Source organism: Oryx dammah, unplaced genomic scaffold (genome assembly GCF_014754425.2).
Source record: "Oryx dammah isolate SB20612 unplaced genomic scaffold, SCBI_Odam_1.1 HiC_scaffold_5, whole genome shotgun sequence".
In the NCBI taxonomy this organism is placed as follows: domain Eukaryota; kingdom Metazoa; phylum Chordata; class Mammalia; order Artiodactyla; family Bovidae; genus Oryx; species Oryx dammah.
Window position 1 is genome coordinate 30292491 of NW_024070189.1, and position 26369 is coordinate 30318859.

The 26369-nt window shown below is 44.6% G+C and overlaps 1 protein-coding gene across 1 annotated transcript in view; it reads right to left on the reverse strand.

Moving 5' to 3' along the window:
- Positions 1 to 26369, reverse strand: part of TENM2 (teneurin transmembrane protein 2) — a 761851-nt gene that overhangs the window by 194790 nt on the left and 540692 nt on the right. The window contains exons 7-8 of the mRNA XM_040239453.1: positions 8779 to 8974; positions 1478 to 1579 (exon numbers count right to left, since the gene is read on the reverse strand). Of these exons, the coding sequence (XP_040095387.1) occupies positions 1478 to 1579; positions 8779 to 8974 (298 nt within the window). The remainder of the gene's footprint in view (positions 1 to 1477; positions 1580 to 8778; positions 8975 to 26369) is intronic.

Here is a 26369-nt window from a genome sequence, read left to right on the forward strand (position 1 = left end):
GAATGGTCTGGTCTGGTGGATCCCTGCCCTCTTTTTCTTTTGCATCTGACAGGTTTACCAAACTTTTGACATGATCTTGTGGTTAAGGATATGAATGTAGGTGGTGTCATTTAGCAATGAGTCTCACACAGGTGCAACCAAACCACGGTCCTGTTCACTTATCAATCAGCATTTGGAAGGATATGGGAATTGCAAATCTTTGAAATACTGTGAATATGTGAAATACCATACAATTTTCCCAAGCCATTGTGGTGAGGGTGGTACTATTTAGCATTTACAGAGTGGCTTTATTAATGATTGCCTCTCTCTTAGAATGTCAAGGCAGCATGGTCTTTTGAAGAAGAGCACATAAAGGGATGAAAATAGTATACAGATACCTAAATAAATATACTATGACATGTGTAAATAAAAGATGGCAAAACTAAACCCTCCAAGGGCTCCCAAAGTGTTCTGCTAAGAGCTTGGGGGTATATTCTCTCATTCCATCCTCACAATGAATTCAGGAAGAAACTCCCTAGTTTTCCAGAGGAAGAAACCAAGATTCAGAAATGTTAGGTCACTTGCTAAAGGCCACAGAGATCTTGAATGGGGCTGGAACCCAGGAAGGCCTGACTCCTGAACAAAGGCTTGGAAGCTCTCTACTGCTGTTTTTCAGACCCACTCACTGGTGGGTGGGGAGTCAGTGTAGTCAGTGTATTTCATTTTTTAAAAGTGAAATAGGACAGAATAGAAAAGAAACAGGAAGTGTTGTTTTATGAAAGTCTCATTTTAATTTTATACCTGTATTTATCATGAACAAATACTTGTGTGTGTGTGTATGCATGCATGTACCATGTCTAAAAAGTGTGAGAAGCTCAGCTCTCCATTGCACTTGCCTGTGATAGCATCACTTGAAGGTCAAACTCAAGGTCTCCTGCTAGCTAGATATGAGCCACTAAGTCCCCTGTTTTTGTGGGAGTCATTTTCTTTCTTCTATTACCTTTCCCCCAAGAATCCCAGGGCCCCCGTCATTCTGTGCAAAGCAGTATAGATAAATTAATAATACAATTTAAAACCGATTCCACGAAGATAAATAGCACTTCCTAGATTAAGAGCGTAGCTGGCCAGAATGAATGAAATTTACTAACCCTGAGATGCTTAATCTTCCATTACACAGAAGTTAATGATTATAAGAAAGGAGTGATGGTAATTCACTTCTGCTTTTACAGGAAATCTAACCATCTCATTTTTAGCAAATCTTTCTTCTCAGCACACCTCAATGCCAAGGATAACTGCCCCGTTCTTATAGGTATATTGGCCAATTGTCATATATCAAAGTCTCCTCTTTGCCAAAGTGTTAGGACGCATAGCTTGCACAGGCTTACAAGATATCCCAGTGGAATTTGCTGGGGAGGCAACCTTGGTGCTCCCTCTCCCAGCCCCACTGAGAAGTCTCTTTTCCATTTTCCAATTATAGCACGGAAGTGATGGTAAATACCTTTAGCGCAGTCTGCTCCTAGAAACCCTGGGAAGCAGTGACACAGCCCGGACACACATTCGCCATTCCCGTGGCAGTTACGTGGACAGTCTTGCACTGAATCTGAAAAAGAGAGAATGTGAACAATTACTTTTTTCTCTGCCTGCTAGTGAAGCAGTTTAGCAGCCAGCCACCTACTGTTTTTCAGGAGCAGTGACAGTAACCTCAGTTGCCTACTGGGGACTGGTAAGGAGAAGTGGGTGAAGTAGGAAAACAGCGATGGGTGGGGACTAGGGCAACTTGGACAATGCATGGATGTAACCACTGCTCTCCATGGGATCAGCCCAGGCAGGAATTTGAGTATAGTACTATGACAATTTTTGATTTTTCAAAAGAAATTACTTATCTGAATTTAAAAATTGCAATGTTCTATGCTGGCAAGTTTTTAAACACCGTAAGCCTCAGCCTGCCCCCAACATCACCCTATCAATATGAGATTTGGTTTGAGATGTGAGATATCAGCTTTTAGCCTCAAGTATAGAGAATGATTCTCCAAATGACAGAGGTGGCTCCTGATCTCAGGTTCGCAGAGTGAACAAATCCCCTGCATTAAAGAAAGAAAGTCTAAATACCTAAGACTGATCAATTTTGGCATGATTTGGGGATTCATTAAGTAGTAGGTTTGGGGTGGTACAAAAGTCTTTTTATGCCTAGCTTTTTGCAGAACTGTTTTTTCTTGTGAAAATCAATTAGTTCACCCTTGTTCTCACCTGTATAGCCATCTTATTTCATGATTTACTTTGCTATGTGTACTCTCAAGAAATGCCTTCAAAGGGATCATTTTGGAACTTTTTCATGTTGATTTGGGTCTGCACAGAAGTAGATGTATTCTTTTAAAATTATGATTATTATTATCCTCATTTTGCCTTACATTCAAATAAACACATTAGACTTTCAGGTTCTAAATTACTAAGATGATGAAAAGCCACTGTGCCCCAAAGATGACATGACACAGTCTGTGGAGAGCTAGGGACATTGGCTTAGTGATGTGCGTGAGACTGTGAAGTCTAATTGTCCCTAATGGAATGGTAAGGCCTTCCTTTACACTGAATTTCCCATTTATTTCCACTCTGGACTGAAAAACCAAACCATGCTTTCTTTCTATAGTTTCACTTCTCAGCTCTCATCTTCTAGAATCAGGCTGTGGTTGGTTTCTGGCAGTAGGAGAATTCAAGCTGTCTATCTGTGTTTTCCAAAATCAGTATCAAGCCAATTTCTTTCCTTCTTCTTTTGTTTTTGGCTGTGCTGCATGGCTTGTGGATCTTAGCCCCCAGACCAGGGAGCGAACCCGTGCCCTCAGCAGTGAAAGTGCAGAGTCCTAACCACTGGGCATCCAGGGAATTCCCAAGCCAATTTCTTTAGAGTCCAACAATTATCACTGCAGAATCAAATCCTTGAAGTTGGCTCTATAAAGGTGGGCTGAGAAGCATCTAAGTGGCTATCAATTTGTTTCACGTTTCATCTACTCATTGTCCCTTTCCTTCTTTCATTCAAAAAGCATTAGGTTGACTCATACGAGGTAGCTGCTTCGGCAGGTCAAAAGCCAGCAATTTCACATGATGGTAGGAGGTAACTTGCCATGGGTCTCATGTGTCTCTGAATGTTTTATGAGCAGAAGCACCGACTGCCTTAGCTCTGGACTATCTTTTGAAAGGCTGTCTGTACAGTGAACAGCCTTAGGAGATCTAGCATCTGTCTTCAGAGCAAAGGCCAGGTTTAGTTACTGTCCAGTAGAATAAAGAGAATGTCTCCCTCTGGAGAAAAGCACGAGCAGGCTCACTGCCCATTTGGAGCCTGGAGTACAGTAAATGAAGAGTTGCACATAACGTAACCCACTGCCCGTGCAGGTGTCACCTGGCCCTGTCTGTGTGGCCCTGTGGGAACTGGTGTTTGGGAAACTTGCACACAGGCTGGTATTCTCGATATTCCATTGCTCTGAGGAATAAAGCCTGTTTTCTCTTACCCAGGAGAAAGAGAAAATCTCTTCTGATAACATTGATGAGGCTGTGGCTGGTTAATAATGTGTTAGCTTATCATTAGGGTGAGATCTCAGACCTGCCACGGTCCTTGAAAGGGGGGTTTACTGTATTAATTGAGCATCTGTTATATATATTAATGGGGTTTCCCTGGTGGCTCAGATGGTAACGAATTTTCCTGCAATGTGGGAGACCCAAGTTTGAGCCCTGGGTCAGAAAGATGCCTTGGAGAAGGGGATGGCTACCCACTCCGGTACTCTTGCCTGGAGAATGACACAAGGCACCCTATGAGGCAGTGTTGGATGCAGCGGTGACTAGGAAAGACACGGTCCCTGTCCTCACAGAGCTTCCACTGTCATAGAGAAAACAGGTCAAAACCCATCAAATACAGTCAAACTCGGGGCACGTGGACTTCCAGGCCATGCGGTGATTAGGACTCCCCATGCAAGGACACGGATTTGGAACCAAGACGCCACATGCTGTGCAGGATGGGGCAACCCCCTCCCCCGCCCCGCCCTGCCCAAATCATGATATGTGCTTTGCAAAGAATGGGATCTGTGAAAGGGAATAAGGAGGAAGCTACTGAGAGAGCATGGCCAAGGAGGGCCTCACTATTCCATGCAGGTGACATATAAGGGTGAACTAGAAAAGCCAAGTGAAGAGCAAGACAAAAGGAGGAAGATATGCAAAGGCCCTGTGGTGGAAAAGAGCACAGGTGAATTCCATGTGGCTGGAGGGTAGAAAGAAGGAAGAGAGTGACATAAGGTGAAGCTGGAGAAACCTAGATCCTCCAGGGCCCTGGAGGCCGTGTGGATGAGTTGGATTTTATTCTGAGACCAATGGGAACAAATGAAAAGTTTTCAAAATAGAAATGACATCATCCAGCTTGCATTTTCAGAAGTCACCCCAACAGCAAAGTGGAGCTTGAATCTCACTGAGCATCTGGGTCTGGGAATGGTTTGGTGGAAACTGACATGGCTGAGGCCAAAGCTCCCTGTTCTCCACCCAAGCATCCTGAGAGCAGCTAAGATAGGAAGCTCTTAACCATCACAGTCCCAAGGAAAAGGACCAAGGATTTTGCACAAACTCCTTGCTCTATAGTTGAGGTATTTATCTTTAAGTCTCAGTTTAGAAAACATTTAGCTTCTAGGTGTCTTCCTTCTCTGGGCTTCCCTGGTGGCTCAGCAGTAATGAATCCACCTGTCTATGCAGGAGACGCAGGTTCAGTCCCTGGGTCTGGAAGATCCCCCGGAGAAGGGAATGGCTACCCATTCTAGTATTCCTGCCTGAAGAATTCAATGGACAGAGGAGCCTGGAGGGTTACAGTCCATGGGATCACAACGAGTTGGACGTGACTCAGAGGTTAAACAACAAAATCTACTTCCCTCAACCTGGGTTTTGTACCCTTTCCATTATCCTCCCCTAGCTCCTATAATTGCCTTTTTACCTATCTGTCTCCTCTCATCAAGCTCTATGAGGAAGAGACCAGATATGAACTGTTTACTGAGGTATTTTCAATGTTTGGTACATAGTAGATCCTGGGTAAAGAGTTACTAAAGGGTTTGTGTGTATATATGTGTGTGTATGCACACACATCTCAGAGGATAGGAGAGTCCAGAATAAGCAAAAACTGCAATGAGGAGTACTTTTCATTCAATTTCCCCCAGGTCTTATCTTGGAAGCATTTCTACAGTTTTTGAGGAAAGCAACAATTATGTGAGACTGCCGAAATACTGAAGGAACCTACTTCCCTCAATCACCTTTTTTCAACACTCAATTTAAATATTACTCTTGAAATCTTATCAGTTTTCCTTTTTGTCATCCTGGTTGAAGGTTTCTTGAGGACACAAGGCGGGCGATGAAAGTTAGACCAGGAAATGGGATTTTTACTCATGTGGAGGCCAGCCTCCCTGAAATGTGCACCACACTTCAAGAATGCCACTCTATAGTCCCCTGAGATGAAACTCATTTCTGAAAGCAGGCTGCTTCTCTCGAAAACACATTGGAAGACTTCCCTGAGTCAAAGGTATATTTAGCGTGATGGCTGGTTGACACCCGTCTAATGTCCTTCCTTCTGTTTCATATCACAGGGGCTTTCGGCGCTCCAGGCTGCTCTTGATGGCGAATGGTCCGATAATAGATATGTGTGGGAGAATCTCTGAACCAAATAAAACACTGTTCTTTTCCCTACATTTCAGGCCAATTACTATCATTGCTCTATCAAGATGTCTGCCCAACTATTAGGCCGATTACCTTTGACTTTCTCTTTGAGCTATGTCCAGACAAGAGAAATCCTCCGGGTAGAATTGCTATTCCCAGCTCCGACAGAGAAGTGGGGTAATGGCTCAGGGGAAGGGCATTTCACCACCACCATCTGTGTCCATGTGGATAAAGGTGATGGAGGGCAGAAGCCATTATCAGATAACACGGCCCCCAGAAACTCACTGCGTGGAAGGGAAGAGGTTTTAGCTGGCTACAATCCAAAGCAACTCGGTGGTTAAGAACACAGGCTTAACTGTGTTGGTTCTGACTCCACATCTTACTAGCTATGTGAGACCTTAGTTAACTTCTCTGAGCCTGGGCTTCCTCAACTGGAAAACAAAATACTGGTAATCCTTATTTCTTATAACTACTCTACGGGTTGACTAATCTGGTCCCCAAAAGGGACAAGTCCAGGGGACTTGGAACATGGACAACTCTCTATAGAGGTGCTGCTGTTACTGGTTTTGCTATTGTCCATTCCACTGGGTCTTTGTAGACTCCAGCTAAGCCAGCTACTGTGTGCGAGGTGTGTGTATGACGCCTTTGAGTTTTAAACACAAAGCCAATGGATGGATCTAGGGATTGTCACACTGAGTGAAGTAAGTCAGACAGAGAAAGACAAATATACGGCATTGCTTACATGTGGGATCTAAAAAATGGCGCAAATGAACTTATTTACAAAACAGAAAAAGAGTTACAGAGGTAGAAAATAAATTTGTGGTTATCAGGGTGTAAGTGGGGGAGGGATAAATTTGAAGATTGGGATTGACATGTACAGATTACTGTACATAAAATAGATAATAAACACCAACTGTAGAGCACAGGGAATGCTACTTGATTTTCTGTAATGGTCAATATAGGAAAAGAATCTAAAAAGAGTGAATATATGTATACGTATAACTAATTCACCTTGCTGTATACCTGAAACTAACATAACATTGTAAATCAACAGCATTCCAATAGAAATATTTTAAAAACATGATTTACAAAAAAAATTTTTTTTTAAACCCACACAGGGAACCGAAAGGATATCATTTCTCATCATGCTGCTGCTGCTAAGTTGCTTCAGTCGTATCTGATTCTGTGTGACCCCACAGATGGCAGCCCACCAGGCTCCCCTGTCCCTGGGACTCTCCAGGCAAGAACACTGGAGTGGGTTGCCATTTCTTTCTCCAATGCATGAAGGTGAAAAGTGAAAGTGAAGTCGCTCAGTCGTGTCGGACTCTTAGCGACCCCATGGACTGCAGCCAGTCAAGGGTGCTGGAGTGGGGTGCCATTGCCTTCTCCACACTTCTCATCATATTCTTATGCAAAAGATTGTTTTTTTATCTTAACATCTCAAACTAGGTCCAAATGTGTTGCCAGTCTCTTTCTTTGGTGATCTGGTTTTTATCCTTTTAGATTTTTGTCCTCACTGGTACATAATCTGCTCCTGGAAATTTTTCCTAACTAATGGAAGGTTTCTCCAGTGACTTTCCTGATACAAAGTTTATACCATTAGTGTAGAACAGTGCTTGGCAAACTTTTCCTGTCAAGTGACAGTAAATATTTAGGCTTTGTGGCTCAAACTGTTTCCACGGCTACCATTCCACTCTGTTGTTATAGCTGCCACAGTGTGACAACAGATGAATGTGGCTGTGGTCCAATAAAACTTTATTTATAAAAATAGGCAGTGGGCCAGATTTGGTCCATGGGCTCTGGCATGCCAAGTACTGCTTTAGAGCATTTGGTCAGATGTGGGAAAGAAAAGGCAAGATTAAACCTAGATCAACCATTTTCTCCAGGTTTCTAGAGCACCGTGAGGTCCATGACTGAATGCTGCTGGGACAACACGGTGCTGCAGAAAGGCAATGAATAATCCCTGGAAGTCTATGTTGTCTCCATCATTTCCACATCCTGGGACCTTGAGGGACTCAATTTTCTGAACCTCAGTTTATTCATCTGTGAAATGGGTCTAATAATCTGCCATGATTCAGAGAGGTTCTGCCCAGGATCAGTTATCATCATTAGTAGATGATTAAAACCTAATGACAAAGTAAATGCACTGAAAATATTTATAGGTGCTATAAACGCTAAAATTCTTAGGATTTGCTTTTGGAAAACTCATGAAATATTCTCAAACAAATGGTCCTTTTAGGGGTTATTTGACTCATAAGGGGAACTTTTGGAAAAAAATCTTAGCTTTTCCTTAATAGCTACTAAAAAGTTGTGCTAAAATATGCCCCACATGACAAGTGTTTAAGTAAAGCTTTTGTAGATTTACCAATCTGAGAACAAAGATATGATTTCCCTCTTATTGCTCAGTTGCTTCAGTCATGTCTGACTCTGCGACCCCATGGACTACAGCCCACCAGGTTCCTCCGTCCATGGGATTCTCCAGGCAAGAGTACTGGAGCAGGTTGCCATGCCCTCCTCCAGGGGATCTTCCCAACCCAGAGATGGAACCCACATCTCCTGAGTCTCCCGCACTGCAGGTGGATTCTTTACCACTGTGCCAGCAGGGAAGTCTGTCCTTCTATGGTTATATCCTTTTCTTATTTTTCAGGTTTAAGAAAAATGTTTTTAAGTTTGGGTTTTCCTTGGTTTTTGAGAGAAATTGTGAGCTGGCATGAACGGTCAGTATTTACTGGCCCTACTATATGTTTAGTGATTTATAACTTATACTTTATTTAATTTCATAGTATGAGGTGGGATTTTTTTAGTTCTATTTTACCACAGGGGAACTGGGGCTGGCAAAAGTCCAATGATTTGACTACTCTGTGTGGCCAGAACTTAAGCCAGGTGGTTGGACCCAGGTTCCTCATTGCAACTCAATCCTTGGGACTCACAGTGGCTTCTTCATGAATTAAGTAGCACTAGTATTTTAATCAGGGCTAGTTTTAAGTGGATGAAACTATGAACCCTAAGGATGCTGGCTGGCCCCCTACACAGTAGAACCACCTTGGAAGGTATGCCTTCAATGGAGAAGCCAGACACTTCCATGCTTTCTTTGATGACACAGCACCTCAGAGATCCCGTACCTACCTAAGACCACAGTGTTGAAGGAAACCATCTCTTTGTCTTTGCCATCATTGTAGAAGGCCAGGTGCCACAGGCCCACATCCAGGTACTGGACAAACACGGCTTCGTTCTGAACCAGCGTTTGTATGCTCCGGCGTTCCCTGGGCGACTCGACCACGCTCCACTTCTCCTTCCCATCCAGGCGCTCCATGAAGTCATACTGGGGAAAGAAGAGAGCGTGCTACGTGTGACCCGGGGTGCAGACCTGCTCCCATGACCTGCATCCTCCCTTCCCGCCCCACTAGTTAACTGAGAGACACTTCTGAGTATGTTTTACTGTAAACTCATTTTGTTACAAGTAAAACAAGAGTCATGAAAGTTGTAATAATAACAGTCACCACGCATTGTGCTTATAATTATTGCTAATAGTTTAACGACTATAGACCACAGTCTCTTTTCTGCTTTTCTGCTTTTTTTCTTTTGAGCGTGTATGTGTGAGGGAGAGGAGGAAGGGGTGAGTTTTTGCTCTGTTTCTCAATAGGGTGTTGATAATACATAGCATATGCCAAGTGTAACTTTTTAAAATAATTCCCCCAATTCTGAATTCCAAAATGCATCTGGCACCGCCAAGAGTTTCAGGTAAGGAATTACTAACCTATGTTAGCAGATACCAGATACCCTTGACTGATCATTTACTAAGGGAAGGGGAGAGAGTAGTTAATCAGAGTAGTTATATCAGAGGTGTTAACACATTATAGACCAGAGACATATTAATGCCATGGGCATTGGTTTCCACAAGAATTCCCTGGTTGATAATGTGCTAAGAAAGAGGGCTGAGGATTCAGACTACCTGGGAGGGAAACTGGAACTTACTGGCATCACCCATCTGTGCCTCCGTTTTCCCATCTCAAAACTGAAAATAACAGTGCTTATGTTATAGGTTGTTGTGAACAATAAGATCATACAGATACACGATCAGAGCAAACACAAAGTACTTGTGAGCTATCATGACCACCATTATTATCACCATCATTTAATTCAATTCTTGCAAAACCCCTGTAAGACAGCTCCTATTTGTATCTTATTTTACAAATAAGAAAACAGACTCAGAGAAGTCCAGCAAACATACCCAAAGTCACCCAGTGACCAAGGGGGCAAGCAAAATTTGGACCGAGACCTGTTTAGGTGCAACGCCTGGGCCCTTACTGTGCCTGACCTCCCATCAACCAGCAATCAACTATGAAACTCTGTTTCAATGGAAAACAGGCTCAGAACTGAAAGTAATCAGTGGGAGACAGAGTGGAGGGTGAAGGCTACCAGGAATGGGTGGGGGGAATCGGAGAGCACCAAGGGGGCCTGTCCGAGGGAATGGTGAAATCCCGGGGTGGGCAGGTGGGAGTCACAGAAGACCCTTAAGCAGTGACTGACATGATGAGAGGAATGTTCTAAGGTTCATTTGCAGGCAGCCTATGAGATGTCCTAGAGGAGGGAATGAAAAGCAGGAAGACCAGTTACCAAGCCATTGTAGAAACCCAATCATGAAGTGACAAACATTGTGATTAGGTATAGTGAAAGAGAAAAGGGGACGATTTTGGAGGGCCATTTTGAGGGAAGAAAGGACAAGGCTTGACCTGGGCTGGACAGAGAGGAGGAAGGAAAAGGCCAGGAAGGTGGCCATGTCTCTTTACTTGTTGACAAGTAAAAAAGTCAATAAGACCCCAGTAGAAAAGGAATCATCTTGAACTCATGCAAAATCATTGCACAGGAAAGTCATGTGCATGGTGACTTTCAGAGAACATTCGAAGTGTAGGTCTTTAGCAGATAAAAATCACCACTGTGGGACGGAGCTCTCTCTCACCACTTTCAAGCCATGAAAGAGGTCTCATAGATGATTGACATCCCCTGTAACCCCTTCCACAAACTTCATAGAATGAAATGCTAGGAAATCCACTAATGGGACCTCCCCATTAGCAGAATTGCCACTTTCCCCACCTGAAACATGATCAGTGAAAACAAAAGAGTCTATAATCTTAGGGACAAAGGTTTTACTGTCAGATAAACCTGGGTTTGAATTCTGACTCTGCCGTTTGCTGCTGTTTGAAGTTAGGTGATTCTTTAACCCCCTTCCTGGTTTGCATGCTAGGGAATAATAACCCACACCTTTTGGGGATGTTACAAGAACATGAGATAATGCTTAGGGCCGTGCCTGAAACATAATAACCATTTTATGAAATACCTTGTGACTCTGAACAACTTACTTGTAAGTTGTAAGGGTTGTGGAGGAGAAGCACGTGGTTTTAGTTTTTGTGTCTGGGGGCCTGGGGAGGGATGCTGTATAGGAAGTAGAGATTTCCTCCATCTCTCAGGAAACAAATGTTCATATTTAGCTTCCTTCTATCCCACAGTTCATTGGTCGCAGCTGTCTTTATGGGATAAAATAAATGATCTGAAAGGATATGACAAACCGATACTACTTTTGGAGCCTCTTGTAACCAAGGCATTTGTTCCTTAGCAACCTCGTAAATGTCCGGCTACCCAGACCCACGTCTACAAATTGCTGTCAGCCAGAGGGATGAGTGTAGCTTCCTTGGTGGCGAAGTGAGAAGGATATACTTCACCTGGGATTCGAATTATCACCCCCACGAGGAACAGTTCGGGGAAGGTGATTACTTGTGTGGGACCATTGCTCATTATTAATCTGGGCACCAGTCATCTTTTTCTGAACTGGCTGCCCAGCCCAGGGGCACAGGCATGGCTTAGGACCATCAGTGAGCTCGCTGTTCAACAACCAATCAAATGACCCTGGGAAAGGCATTTTTCAGAGGAGAGAGGGGACATCTGTCTTGGCTGGTTCTTCAGTTCTCTCTATGGAAGCAAGAAGGGCAGTTTCCATTTAAAGAAGAATCTGTGACCCTGCGGCACTGGGACGTGTGGGTCTGAGGTGTCCCAGTCTTGTATCTCTTTGTTGTGCTTTATTTCCTTCAAAGCACTTATCACCCTTGAAAATGACTATAATGTTTTTCTGCTTATTGTCTGTCTACTCAGAAGAACATAAACTCCAGGAGGGCAGGGATTTTGCCTGCATGGTAGAATGGTTAAGAGTGGGGACTTTGGAACTAGACTGCCTGATTAGAACCTACGCTCTGCCACTTACCTGCTGTGACGCTTGCACAAGCCATCTCAATTTTCTGTGCCTTGGTCTCCTTATCTTTAAAATGGGCAAAATATCAAGACATAATAATACAGCATAATACTGCTGTAAGGACTAAACGAGTCCAAGTATGTAAAGTGCTTAGAATACTAAGCAGTCTGTATTTTGTGAAAGTGAAAGTTGCTCTGTTGTGTTTGACTCTTTGTAACCCCACAGACTGTTGTAACCCACCAGGCTCCTCTGTCCATGGGATTCTCCAGGCAAGAATATTGGAGTGGGCTGCCATTCCCTTCTGCAGGAGATCTTCCTGACCCAAGGATCGAACCTGGATCTCCCGCATAGCAGGCAGATTCTTTACTGTCTGAGCCACCAGGGAAGCCCCCTGCATATGGTAAGCATACTTCGAAAGTTTATGCTATCCTGATGATAATTCATTGTTAAATCTAATTCATCTTGAGCTGAGTCTGATCAATAAATATTTGTTAAATATCAAATACATAAAATACTGACTCTGTAAATGAATTCCATTGAAAGGAAACTAACTTGCACTGTTAGAAGATTTCGCCTCTAATAATAAATCACTTGCCCTCCCTTGTCTTCTAGTGTGCTTTCTTGAGTAGGAGATAAATGGGCAGAGTTAGAGGCAGCGAGCCTCAGGCAGGCACCTCACGGTGCAGGACACGCACATGACGGACACTGTGGCCCAAGGAATCTGTATATTCACAGAGATCATCAAGATTGGAGAGGGGACTTCAGATGGCCATTACGACTTCACCTTTTCAGTTCTAAATGAGATGGTGTCCAGTGCACGCTTTCTTCCTACAGGCTTTCTTGTCTTCCTTCTCTTTCTCCTTTGACACTGTTGCTTAGTGACCACTGCAGTAGAGATGGCTGATCATTGTCTATATCAGAGTTTCATTCCTTTCCATTATGTGCAAACATGTGACGGCGTTCCCAGCAAGGAACATAAGCTGTTGTGATGTACTCTCCTTCTGGACTCTTCTGTGCTGTCTCCTACTTGTTCACTCCCCCTACCTATCTGCCCCCTGAGAGAACCAGAGTTCTCTTAAAGCCCAAGAAGAGGGAGTCATAACATAGAAGTGGCCTGGATCCTAGATTTGCATTTGGAGGGAAGCTGGAGATGCTGACATGAGCAAGCAGTAAACACTTATTAAATTAGGCCATGGATGCAGAGAACAGAGGCTACCAGAGAGCAAGTGGGATTGGGGAAGGCAAAATGAGTGAAAGGGATCATCTGCCCAGTAAACAACGGAAGCAAATCTCTGGTGGTGAGCATGCTGTAGTGTATACAGAAGCCGAAATACAACGCATACATGAAAAAAAAAAAAGCTACGGAAATGTTGAGGCTTATTTATTATTTAAGCATAGCCTTCAAGATTTCTTGCTTCTCTTCCTTCCTGGTTCACTCTGCAAGACTGTAAGTTTTAGCAAATTTTCTGTTCTTAGGAGCGGAAGGAGAGAAGGAATGGCAGCATCTTTTGCTGGCTAAGTTCCACCTACCATGTGTAGGCTGTCTATTTACCTCTGTTTGCACAGGGGTGTTCTAGTTCCCATCTCCTATTGCTTCTCTCACTCTCAAAAGTGCTCTGGTGTGTAATCGACAGTTACCCTCCTCTTCAGTTAACATGTACCAAGCAGCATCACGCAGCCTCACGCAGCCTCGTTCACGGCTGCTATAACCCGGGGAGGGCTGGAGGCTAGAAACACAAGGTGGATCAAGCCAGCCAAGGGCAGAGACTGCTTTCCATGGCAGGAAGGGCAGGGGCGCAGTAAGAAGCTGGTTTGTGCGGAGGCCATCTGGTTCTGGAGAGCCTCTGCTCTCTAGGAATCCTAGACGGCAGTCTGGCCAGCTTGCTTGGCAGCCTGGCTGATATCAGAAGGAGGCCAAGGACTCAGGCGCTGGCCAGAGTCGCTGTCTCATGCCTCAGTGCTGGGGACTGAGAACTCAGGCTTTGTACCAGGGGCATGTGCCTCCTCAGTTACAGAACTCCATCACGATCAATCCTGGATCCAGGGCTGCTCGGAAAACCGTGCTGTGCTCGAAGGACTAAGAAGGTTGCTTCCTAGCACGTCCTATCTGATAGATCTGCAGACGCCCTGGAAGAGGATTAGAAAGCACGTGGCCCAGTCCCACTGGGGGCTGTGGGAGTGCACAAGCTGCCTGCAGGAGCAAGCCTGTCTCCCAAGGCAGCTGGTCTCTCTTGATCCGGCAGTAAGGTCACCCAGAGGGTGACAGTGCTATAACCCGAAATAACCACCCCCCGCCCCCCGCCACTAAAGTTCTTTTTTCCTCCTTGGCCTTTGAAAAACAACCCATGCTGGCATGAAATGTGAGGGCTGTGCCTCCGAGTCATGTGTCATACCCCGAAGTGGCATGAAAACGCAACTTTCATGAGCGCTCGAGAGGCTAACAAAGAAACCACTGCAAATATTTGACTGATCCGACTGTCGGTCTCCCCTGCTTCTTGGCAGAGACCCAGGAGGAATGGTAATTAAGATAACTTAGTGGCTTCCCAGGGGCGCTGGAGGAGACAGCTGAGGGGCCTTTCACTTTCCCTGGAGGGAGTTGTGTCCACAGGCAGCAACTGCGGAGCTCAGAGATGCTTCTGGAAGCCATGCCAACACACACCTGCCACAGAGGACAAGGTCAGAGACAGACTCATGGCCTTTCTGGAAGATGTTACTACCGGGGCCAGGACCTTGGGAGAGGGCAGGGAGTGGGCAAATAAGTTTATTGTTATCTGGTCCACATAAATGGGGGCAGCGGCAAACGCTGACCTGTCCCCACAGAGAGCCTGCAGTGCCCGGCTCCGTGCTGGCAGTATCTCCAGCCTCCGACATCTGATGTTGATGCCGCCTTAGACAGCCAGGCACATGCAGCAGGTGGTTGGACTGCAGGGAAGCAGCATGTGTCTGTGAGGGCTGCTTGAAGCCACACGAGCGTGGAGGCTGCGGTGGCATCCGGTGACAATTGGCAGCGGTGGGTCGCTCCTGGGGCCCTGTGCATCTCTTTCCGCCTCCAGCCAGGCCCGTGGCAAAGTGCGTCTGGCTGATTCCTCAATAAAGCTCTGCACGGCTTCTTTTCTCTCCTTCAAAGGGCTGAATGCTCCAGGAAGCATGGAAGGATGAGAGCGGTGGGCCATGCTTGGAGGGTTGGGGAGCGGCTGCCTTCCTTCCACGTGGCCTTCCCTGTCATTTTCAGTTCCTACTTGCAGGGTCCATGTTTCCAGTGTCCCAGTTGCTTACCTAGGTGCTGACTGGCCCAGTGTGGGCACTGCAGGTTGTCTGTCCCCCAGCTATGAGAACAAGACCCAAGCCTCCAGGCAGGAAACAGTATCACCTGTATCTGCAGACTGTAACAATCATCGTGCTGGGCTCCATTGTGAGAATCGAGCAGGTAGAGAAGAATCAAACATGATTCCTGACATAAGGCGCAAGGAGACTACATCTACATAGGTGCCACTCCTGATTCTTTCATGACATGTCTTCTTGTAGCAGAGGAAAACAGAATCATCAAAAATAAGTAGTTTTTTTTTTTTTTTCTAGGCACTTGCTATGTGCCAGGCAAAATGGCAAAAGCTGATACGTGTTATCTCATTTCACCCTCCCGGAAACCTTATTCTCATCCCCATTTCTCAGGAGGAACAAAGGCTATTAGAGAAGTTAAACAACACACCCAGGGCCACAGACTCTGGTTGGTGGCCAAGCAAGGACTTGAACTTGGATTTGCATGAGTCTTAATGGTGGGAGGTTGCCAGAAGTTTTTCAAGAACCCAGGTGTAGCTGGCTGCCAGCATATTTGCTGACTGGCCTGGTTGGTAAGTTTCCCAAAGAAGCCAGTGAGCAGAGAAGAGGGACGAAGGCAGAGCCGAGGAGTGCTAGGGTCAGACTTGAGCAGTGAGTTTGGCACCTGGGGACAGGAAGATGTCCCACTGGAGATGATGAAAAAAGATTCCAAGAGAGGTCTGGATGCCTTTGCTGGGCAATGACCATACCCGGCCCATAATCTCCTCCATCCACCTCCTAACTTCTCTCTCCTTGTGTTTTAGTCACACTGCTCTCCTCTCTATTCCTGGAATATGCCGAACTCATCCCAGCCTCAGGGCCCTTGCACGAGATCTCCCTCCTGATCTTACAGCTGCCTGCTTCTTGTCCATCAAGGCTGCCTAAACACCATGGCCTTAGAAAGCACATCCTAAACCATCCATTCTAAAGTACTCTGATCACTTCTCCATTTCCACTCTCAGCAAAAAATGATCAAAAACTCTTTGGGGAAAAACAAAACAAAACAAAAACCTTGTCACTTGTCTGCTAATTTATACTCCATCTCACTACTCTCAGACACAAACTTCTTAAGACTGGGAGACTTTATGATAACTCCAAATGAAATGTAGTGTTTAAAAATTGTGGGGCTTCCCTGGTGGCTCAGTGGTAAAAAGTCGGCCTGCCAGTGCAGGAGACATGGGTTTGATTCCTGGTCCAGGAAGATCCTACATGCTGCAGAGCGACTAAGCCTGGGCACCACAGTTATTGAGCCTGCGCTCTAGAGCCTGGGAAAGGCAACTACTGAGCCCACGTGCCACAACGAATGGAACCCAAGCACCCTAGAGCCTGTGCTCTGCAACAAGAGGAGGCACTGCAGTGAGAAGCCTGCGCACCTCAGCTAGAGAGTGGCCCCCACTCGCCATGAGAGGAAAGACCACATAGCAACAAAGACCCAGAACAGCCAGCAATGAATTGAGAACAAATTGCAACTCACTATGCTGTACACCTGAAACATATATAATATTGTGTACCAACTATCCCTCAATAAAATAAACCAATGAATCAATGTTAACCAGCTTTGAATGCAGAAAAAATAAACTAAAAGAGAGTAGACTTGTTTGTTTTACTCCACATGGGACCTCTGGGGCCTAGAACAGTGCCCGGCATGCAGCAGGTACTCAGAAAAGACCTTGACTGAGTGAAGGAAAACTTTCAGGCTCCAAAGAAAATAGTACCCAGAGTGAAGTGTACAATAGTCCAGTGGGATCTTGTGATACAAATACTGAAAGGACATAGCCTCTTGAGGAAAGGTTCCTAGGAAGTTTTACTAAGTACTATACAGTTTTCCTGGGTTTTGTTTGCTAATTGCTCAGATGATAATACAAGGTGACATTTAATGAGGCTAGGCACTGTTCTAAGTGATTCTCAGGCATGATCTTATTCGATGCTTGTAACAGCCCCTGAACATGAATCATTATCCCCACTTTGCATATGATGAAACTGAGGCACAGAGAGGTTACATCACTTGCTCTAGAGTTGGCAAGGGGTGGAACTGGGGTTCTCACTCCAGCAGTCAGCCTCAGAGGGTGTGCCCTGAATCCACTGCACTCCAGGCCACTGGGCACACCAAACAAATGGGCAGTCACTGCTGGTCAGCCTTGTTCACGTGGGGAGACCACGGTTTATCCTCCTATCTTCAGAATCAGGGCTAGAGAGCCTCGGATAACAGAATGAGGCTCTTCAAGCAGCCCGCAGGACTGTCAACAGAAGCACACTCAGGACACAACCAGCTTCGTGTTTTGGATCCTATTTCTTTGGCCCAGAATACCTCTTTCCTCTTGGGAGGCCTGGTGCTAAGACCAAGATGAGGGCGCCTGTGGTACGGGGGGTATCCTGCCCACCTGTAATGAGATGGAACAATTTTCCTAAACTTAATGGGGGAGAAACTGTTCTTAAACTGCTTAGAGCAGAAAGCAAGAAACCAAGGAACTCAGGGGCAGGCAGGACTTTCTTGGAGGAGACAAAGGAAGACTCTTTTGGTTACTGGAAACGGGGAGGGAGCTAGAGAGAGATAAAGGGAGGGGAGGGGACAGCAGCCACGTGTTGGAGACCAGCCAGGCCACAATGGGGCTTCTTCCTGTGATCCGCACCCCCTCACCAAATCCAAGCAATAAAAACAAGAAGAAACTAGGAGAAACTGTAGAGAGGCTCGCTATGACCAAGTTTGTTACAGAAACTGGCAAAGAGAGAGCAAGCACCATTCCTGGACATCACACAGCGGGAAAGTGGAGGTTAAAAGATTCAAGAGGAACAAGCCACAGGAACTCAGAAACCACGGACGAGGCGACCAGGCACAGACACACTGAGCGCTGAGCAGGGACTCCCAGCCAATGCCTGGTTTCCAGTGGAAGGCCCGAAGGTCTCTAGATTGGGTTCATAGGAAAGAAAAATCCGAAGCTCCGCTCACAAGCCTGAGTCTTGCTCAGGCCTCAGGTTACAGGGGAAATTGAATGTAAATCTATTGATTCCATCAACAAACACTGACCACCTACTATGTGCCTGGCCCCGCTCTGGGCAGTGGGGATCCAACAGTGACTCATACGGTCAAGGTTCCGGCCCTCCAGGCACAGGACACCGTCTTAGGGGAGTAAAATGCCAAGGAGTGACGAGGGCTATAAATGAAAAAGAGCAAACCAAGGACAACCCAAATGCCCCGAACAAGTGAACAGACAAACTGATTACACCACATCCATACAATTGGAAGTCGACTCGATAATAAAAGGGATGAGCCACAGATACACACAGGGCTTCCCTGGTGGCTCAGATGGTTAAGAATCTGCCTGCAATGCAGGAGACATGGGTTCGATCCCTGGGTTGGGAAGATCCCCTGGAGAAGAGAACGGCAACCCACTCCAGTATTCCTGCCTGGAGAATCCCACAGACAGAGGAGCCTGAAGGGCTACGGTCCATGGGGTCGCAAGAGTCAGACATGACTAAGCGACTCTGATCTGACTTCACAGATACACACAACCTGGGTGAACCTCACTGACATTATGCAGAACGAGAGGCTAGACACAAAAGAGCACAGGATACTGTGTCCATAAAACTCCAGGGAAGACAAATCCAACCTCGAGTGACAGGAAGCGGGTCAGTTGGGGGAGGGATGAGGTTGGCGTGGGGCCCAGGGAGCTCCTGAGGGGTGGTCACATTTTACACCATGACTGCGATGGCGCTCATACGGTTTTCACATTTAAGGAACCAAACTATACATGTAAAACGTGGGCACTAGCAGCCAGTAAACGATACCTAAATCAAGTTGGTTGAAGCCAGATAAAGCAGAGCATGGGGATAAAGTATAAAGGCGTCTTAGATTCCCTTGTCAGGAAAGAGCTCACAGAGGGCATGGTGTTTAGGTAAACTCCTGACAAGAGGAAGGAAGGAGCCATCTGCATATCAGGGAGGAACATTCCAGAATGAGGGAACAGCCAGTGCAAAGCTACGCATGAGACAGGATGACCTGGGTGTGACTAGGGGAGAGAAAGCGGGTCAGTGTGGAGGAGGGTCTAGGGAGAGAGGACAAGACCAAAGCTCAGAGGGCCTTGGGTATGTCGGCGCCTGCTACAGTCCAGCTAGGCTGCCAGCGCTGGAGACGCAGCAGGCAACCCCATCGTCTCTGCCCTCAGGGAGCTGGCACTCTAGAACAACCTCAGATTTTCCTTTTAGCGTGATGGGAGGTCTGCGGAGATAAACCCACTGATGAAGAGTTAAATAAGGTGAGACCAGCTGTTCTTTGTAATAAGAAGACAGCTCCTCACCTGTGTTCAATGTGGTGGGTTCCTGCGGGCCCTCGGGGCTGGCAGGGGCTTTGGTGGGCTGCTGGGTGAGGATAAGCAGATGGTGGGTTCTGCCAAGCTCCCCTTACCAACCCCTCATCAAGCCTAAAACTGTGGTTTTCAAGTTTCAAAGGAGTATGATTTGAAAGTCTGGTATGGGATGGGAATCATGTAGGCAGAACAGAAAACGAATAGAAAAGGATCAATTATTACTGCTAAAGAAGACATCAGCATTATTCCTATGGTGAGATCCTAGCACCCCTCCATCTCAGGGGTGTTTCAGAGAGGGATCTCACTTCCACAAATAGACTTACAGTGATAAGGCCAGGCCAGGGCAAGGCAGGGACAATGTATTCCTTGGTAGGTGGCCCTTCCAGGCCTGATGCCAAAATGTCTGGCAGCCACACAAGGGCCAGCACTGTCTTGCCCACTGCTGCAGCCCCTTGGCACACAACACACAGCAGGTGCTCCATAAATGTTGGTGGAGTCCAGGGTTATGGCCTGAATGATGTATCTAGCCGAAGAGAGTGTCTGCTTGGGAGATCGTTAACCCTCTCCCACGAAATTTTTGAGATCAGAGAGAAACAGTTGAAAACCATAAGTTTGATCTCCTATTTTTCAAGACTTCCCCTGAGTACATAAAAGCGTGTGTTTCCAGTTTCAAGGGTAACTCATAGCTTTGTGGTGTTTGGCCACTTTTTCCTTTTATATAACATGGATGCCTAGTAGGGGCTGTGTACATGGCTATAAGCCCACAGTAACTCAACACAGGGTCACGGCCACGAAACCTCCAGAGAGGCTGCCCTCCTTGGTCCCTCCTGGCCATATAAGAGCTAGGTCTCAAAGGCAAAGCTATGTCCTCGTTGGTGAGTGACAGCTAAAGAAAAGTACAGTTTCTAAAAAGAAGACAGTCTTATGTGAAGCTTCAGCACAGCCCATACAGAAGGGGGATCTTCACTGCCCTCGGCTTGGAATGGTCTTTCCCTCTCTTCCCTTTTTCTTTCTTTGCTTGACTTACCTTCTAACAGTCAGCTTGGGCAGCATCTCCTCCAGAAGGCTGCCCTAAAATCCTGCACAGGTTAGAACTAGTAGCCAATTTTATGCTCTTAAACCTCCTACACCCAACTCTTCAGGAATGGTAATAGCTAATATTTGATGATCATACAAGCAATAGGAACAAACTCCATAAATGATACATGGCACCGACTTCAAGAAATGTACAGCACAATAGTGCCAGCAGGATGTATGCTGTCCACCTGTGGAAAGGTGGGCTTGGGTTGGACATGGCTGGATGTGCTGGGCAACGTGCCCCAGGAAAGGAAACCCAATCCCCTACCACCTCATACATTTATAAAAGGATTGAGAGGAGACAGGAATCACCTGACCGAATGGGCAGACCCTAATCTTTGCAATCTGGATTAGAGTCTTGAGGGAGATCAACAAAAACTCAAGTCTGCAAACCAGCACTGGTTTCTGCCAGAGGCCTTGCCATCCTGCCTGGAGAGACCTCTGGTTGCTAGGTTACCTGCGAGAGAGTGGTAAGGGCTCTGGACCAGTCAGACTGATCGATTGATCTCCACGGGGTGCTCACTCTTTCCTGGGCATTATCTCATTTATTCTCTCAACAACCCGAAGAGGTACAGTCCTCATTTTATGGATGGTGAAGCTGAATCTAGAGAGTTTCATCCACAAACCTCCAGCTACTACAGAGGGGAGATAAGATTCCAACCCAGACTAAGCCTATTCTGGAACATTAATTCTAATCTTCTGCCTGGTACTTCATCTCACAGCTCTCCCTGCACGGTGATGCCATTGTTACTTGACTTGTCAGGACCTTGTCTTTTTAAATGCCTTTCATCTCTGCATCCCCAACACAGACCCGCAGTGAATATCTGTTGAGCGCATGATTGGATTGATTTCATATTTTGTCTTCCCACAAGGTGATGCCCTCATTGTGCCGCCTTACGATCCAACCTGAAGACCAAGCCAGCCACAGTGTAGGGGTCAAGTTCAATGGAACTGGCGAACATCTCTAGGCCATGCCAAGATGTGCTGAAGCTCCACCGTAGGGTCAGGAGAATGGAGGTTTTACCTCTTAGTGCCTTGCTGATGGGATTTCTTATTCACTGCACATCCCCATCTAATTGTCTTGAGCCAGTGGTTTCTCAGAAATGTCACATTTGGCTCCTTGCCCTCCTAAGATCAATAGGAGGGTCTCACACAGGCTGCGTGTGAAAATCAATCAAATATATCACTGAGGAGAGGGAGCAAACTGGGAACGTGTCCAGTCACGGTCCTTCTCAAGTGGGAAAGAGGCACAGTCACGGGCACTGGTGGCTTGTCTCCAAACTGGCCTGACCCTTTCACCAGGCAGCCCTGTGATCTTAAAAAGCTGAGACATTACTTTGCTGACAAAGGTCTGTCTAGTCAAAGCTATGGTTTTTCCAGCAGTCATGTGTGGATGTCAGAGTTGGACTATAAAGAAAGTTGAGTGCTGAAGAATTGATACTTTTGAACTGTGGTGTTGGAGAAGACTCTTGGGAGTCCCTTGGACAGCAAGGAGATCCAAATAGTCAATCCTAAAGGAAATCAGTCCTGAATATTCTTTGGGAGGACTGATGCTGAAGCTGAAGCTCTAATATTCTGGCCACCTGATGCGAAGAACTGACTCACTGGAAAAGACCCTGATGCGGGGAAAGATTGAAGGCGGGAGGAGAAGGGGACGACAGAGGATGAGATGGTTGGATGGCATCACCGACTCAATGGCCATGAGTCTGAGCAAGCTCTGGGAGTTGGTGATGGACAGAGAGGCCTGGCTGCTGCAGTCCACGGGGTCACAAAGAGTCGTATATGACTAAGCAACTGAACTGACTGACTGACTGATTGTGATCTTAGGCAAGTTACTTAACTGAGTCTCTGCTCTCTAATCCCTAAAATGAGAATAGTTAAAATTTCCTACCTCTAGGGGTCATTGTGAGTCTGGTCCAGCTCACAGTAGGCTCTGGATCAGTATCAGCTATTCTTATGGCTATTGCTATTGTTAGAAAAGCAGCAATTCCACTCTTGAGAATTCATATAAGGAAATTATTAAAAACCAAATGAACGTGTGCCTGTGAGGATGTTTACTGTAGAATGAATAGAATGTTGAAGAAGGGAGCTTGGTTAAAAATTTTTAAAGTATAGAATGAGCTATTTTTGATGCATTTAAAATGAGTTTATGGAAGAATATTCAGATATAGAAAGATGTTTCCTACTTATCATTATGCAAAAAATCAGGGTAAAAACAGTATGTATGACAAGACTCAAATTTGTAAAAATGATTACTGTATGTGAACAGAAGATATACTAAAAATATACTAAAAATCTTAATGTTTTCTGTTTTTCCTATCATGATATATTGCTCTTACAACAAAAAAGTTATCTTTTAATAAAACTGTTGGAATTTATTTTGCTTTGTTTGCATTATGGATGCTTTGAAAAACATAATAGCTGATATCATTTCTTTGTGCCAACACAGTTGTAAATGCTTTATAAAGATTACCTCATTTACATCTCACAACAAAGCTATGAATGTGTAATATTATTATCTTCATCTTACAGATGAAGTAACCAAGGCACAGAGAGGCTGAGGGATTTGCCCAAGGTTGCACAGCTTGCAAATACTGGATCTGGCCATCTGGCCTGGTTTGAACCCTATCCCATGCTTATCTGTATCTGGAACAGCTGCATAGGCATTCCACAGAATGTCTGCTTAAACTTTATTTTTATTTGTGTATTTATATATTTTAAAATTTGTATTTAAATACCCATCCTGACTCGACATACACAATAGGATCGAGTTCATCTGAGTGTATTTGGAAATAATAAAAGGTCACTTAAAATGGATGCTCTGAACAAAAGGCAAAATGACTGATTTGGAATCTACCTTGAACAATAAAACTGCAACTATGAAAGTGTTTTTATCTCATATTTAGGAATGTTCAGGTTATGTTTGTCACTTCACTCTAATTATTAGAATGAACACTGAGCTTTCCCGTATACACAAACATGTGACAACCAATATTTCATTGTCTCTCCGCTATACTGACTGCAAAATGCACCCTGTTTTCAGAGATGTCAAAAGACGAGCATCGTGTGCATATCAAAATTGATAAACTACCTGAGAAAAATGTGGCTTCACTGTAGCCTGACTGGTGCCACACACAAAAAATGCAAACCTATTGGGTGTCTTCATCAAATCTTCCAGGACCCCTCTTCACGTTATTACGGCTGCCCTCTTAGAAGTGCCGATCGTGCCACTTTCCTTGCCGCTTCTCTCTGCCATGGTAGTTAACTGTGCTGCCTTGGCCGGATTCACGGTGCCCAAGTCCCCCTAGCACTCCGAAACAGATCTCCAGCATCACTTCCTCTGATTTAATGAAATTCTTGTCTTGGGATTGAGTTGTAATTTTACTCTGTCAACAAATTCATTGACATTGTACTGCAGGAGCCCCCTGGAAATAATGGCCAGCAGCATTAATTTCTCTGGCAGGAGGGAAAGGGGGTGCCTGTCTGCTGTGTCCAGTGCACACCAGCTTTGAGACCCTAAACTCTGCCTCAGTTCTTTCCTCTGTAAAATGGGGCTGCTCCTAATAGTGCCTCAATCATAGGGTTGTTGTGAAGATAAAATAATTTATATGAAATACTGTAGCCCTCAAATAATGCTATCATTATAATTCATGTTAAATGGGGGGGATCTATGAGTGGGGAACATTTTTATATGAGATCAGATAATTAATAGTTATTTTTGCCTTCTAACAACTTTGGCTTCCCTACAGACATCTGTACTGAGAGGGGCTTCAATGAACATTTCTAAAGTCAATTAATTTTTTGTGAACAGTTTGGAATAAAGCTTTTCTGAATATCTCTGAACACAGATTTGACCTTCTGTTACTCTGTCCTTTATCAAGAAACTTCAAGATCTGCACTGGGCTTTCTTTGAATCCACCTGACGTGTGTCTGCTCAGAAAAAGTTGTATAAGGAACTCCACTGGAGATCCTGTTCAACCAAATGCCAGGCAAAGCAGAGACACAAGTTAATGTCAGGATGTTAAACCAGGAATGCAATTTCAAGGAAACATGTAGCAGCACCCCTATGTTCATGGCCACACTATTTCTAATAGCCAAGATATAGAAGCAACCTAAGTGTCCATCAGGAGATGAATGGATCAACATATGATGTGCGTGTGTGCGTGCGTGTGTGTGTGTGTGTGTGTGTATACATACTTTGATAGATCCATACACATACACACGATGGAATACTACTCAGCCATAACAAGAAGGAAATTTTGCCATTTGCAGCAACACAGATGGACACGGAGGGCATTATGTGAAATGAAATAAGTCAGAGAAAGACAAATACTGTATGATATCACTTGTATGTGGAATCTAAAAACCACAACAACTAGAGAATGTAACAAAAAAGAAGCAGAGTCACAGATGAGAGAACAGACTAGCAGTCGCCAGTGGGGAGAGGGGAGGGAGGATGGGAAACACAGGAACAGAGGAGTGAGAGGCACTGTCTATTACACAGAAAATAAGCGACAAGGACGTGCTGAGAAACATGAGGAATGCAGCCAATATTTTATAATACCTCTAAACAGAGTACAGTCTTTAAAAATTGTGAATCACTATATCGTACACTTGTAACTTACTTAATATTGTATACCAATTATATTTCAATTTAGAAAAAGAACATGTTGCATGTTCCAAATAATGTTTTGTTTTTTTTTTTTTAAATAAAGAGTTTCACAGCTTAAGTTTGGGATACAACCTTTCTACTTCTGTATCTGAGGCAAGAGAAGTGAATAGTTAAGATATTTTACGTTATTTAACCTTGAAATGATTATTTTCTATTGCTCTTCTTTCAAGTTCATGGATCAATTTAATTGAAGACTATCCAGAGCCTGTAAGGAAAATGATGAAAAAAATACAGTTGCTCTCTGAAACTACTTATATACATTTACTATGATTTTTCTCAAAACTGTGCAAACCAAACAAAGTACATAAATAAATTGAATCCTGAGAGTAATATAAGATTAGAGTCATCATCTATAACCTCTTAATGCTTGTTTTACTCAAAATAGACTCAACTTTGTCACAGATCCACTTTTCCTAACGAGAGACAGATTGCTAAAATTAAGAAAAGTATAAAGAATACGGTGACAGCCTGCCCATATTTCAACCACTGGAATGCATGTTAACACTGCGTCACATTTACTTTCAGTCATTGTATGGGTACATACATGTGTGTGTGTCTTGCAGATGGGGAAGGGTTCACCTTACCTTTACCGTTTTATTATGGATAAAAAAATACTCTTTAAATCTAATTCTCAGTCCTTTTTTCCTCACTATTCCTACAGGTGACCAACCTTATGAATTTAGTTTCTCTTTTGGTGTCTCTATGTGTATGTGTGTATATATATATATAGTTACACATACCAACAGGTATACAGAGATTAAAACACATATAATAAATACACATAAGAAACATATGCACACAGATTAAAACATTATAATAATAAATATGGATTTGAATTATAAACCATAGCTAATAAAACTGTCACAACCTGTTTTATATATGGGGTTCTACATAAGATTCCACTTTAAGATAAAGGCCATTGCCTACAAAACTTGAAACTCTTGAATTACAGTACCTCTGAGATTCTGCTCAGTGAAAGTATGTGGCTTGGTACCACCCCCTCTTATGCATTCCTGCTTTCTCTGTTTCTGTCTTTCTCCCCGAGTTCCATGTACTCAAATCAATGCCTTTTTGGAAAAATATTCAATGTGCCCTCCTCAAACAC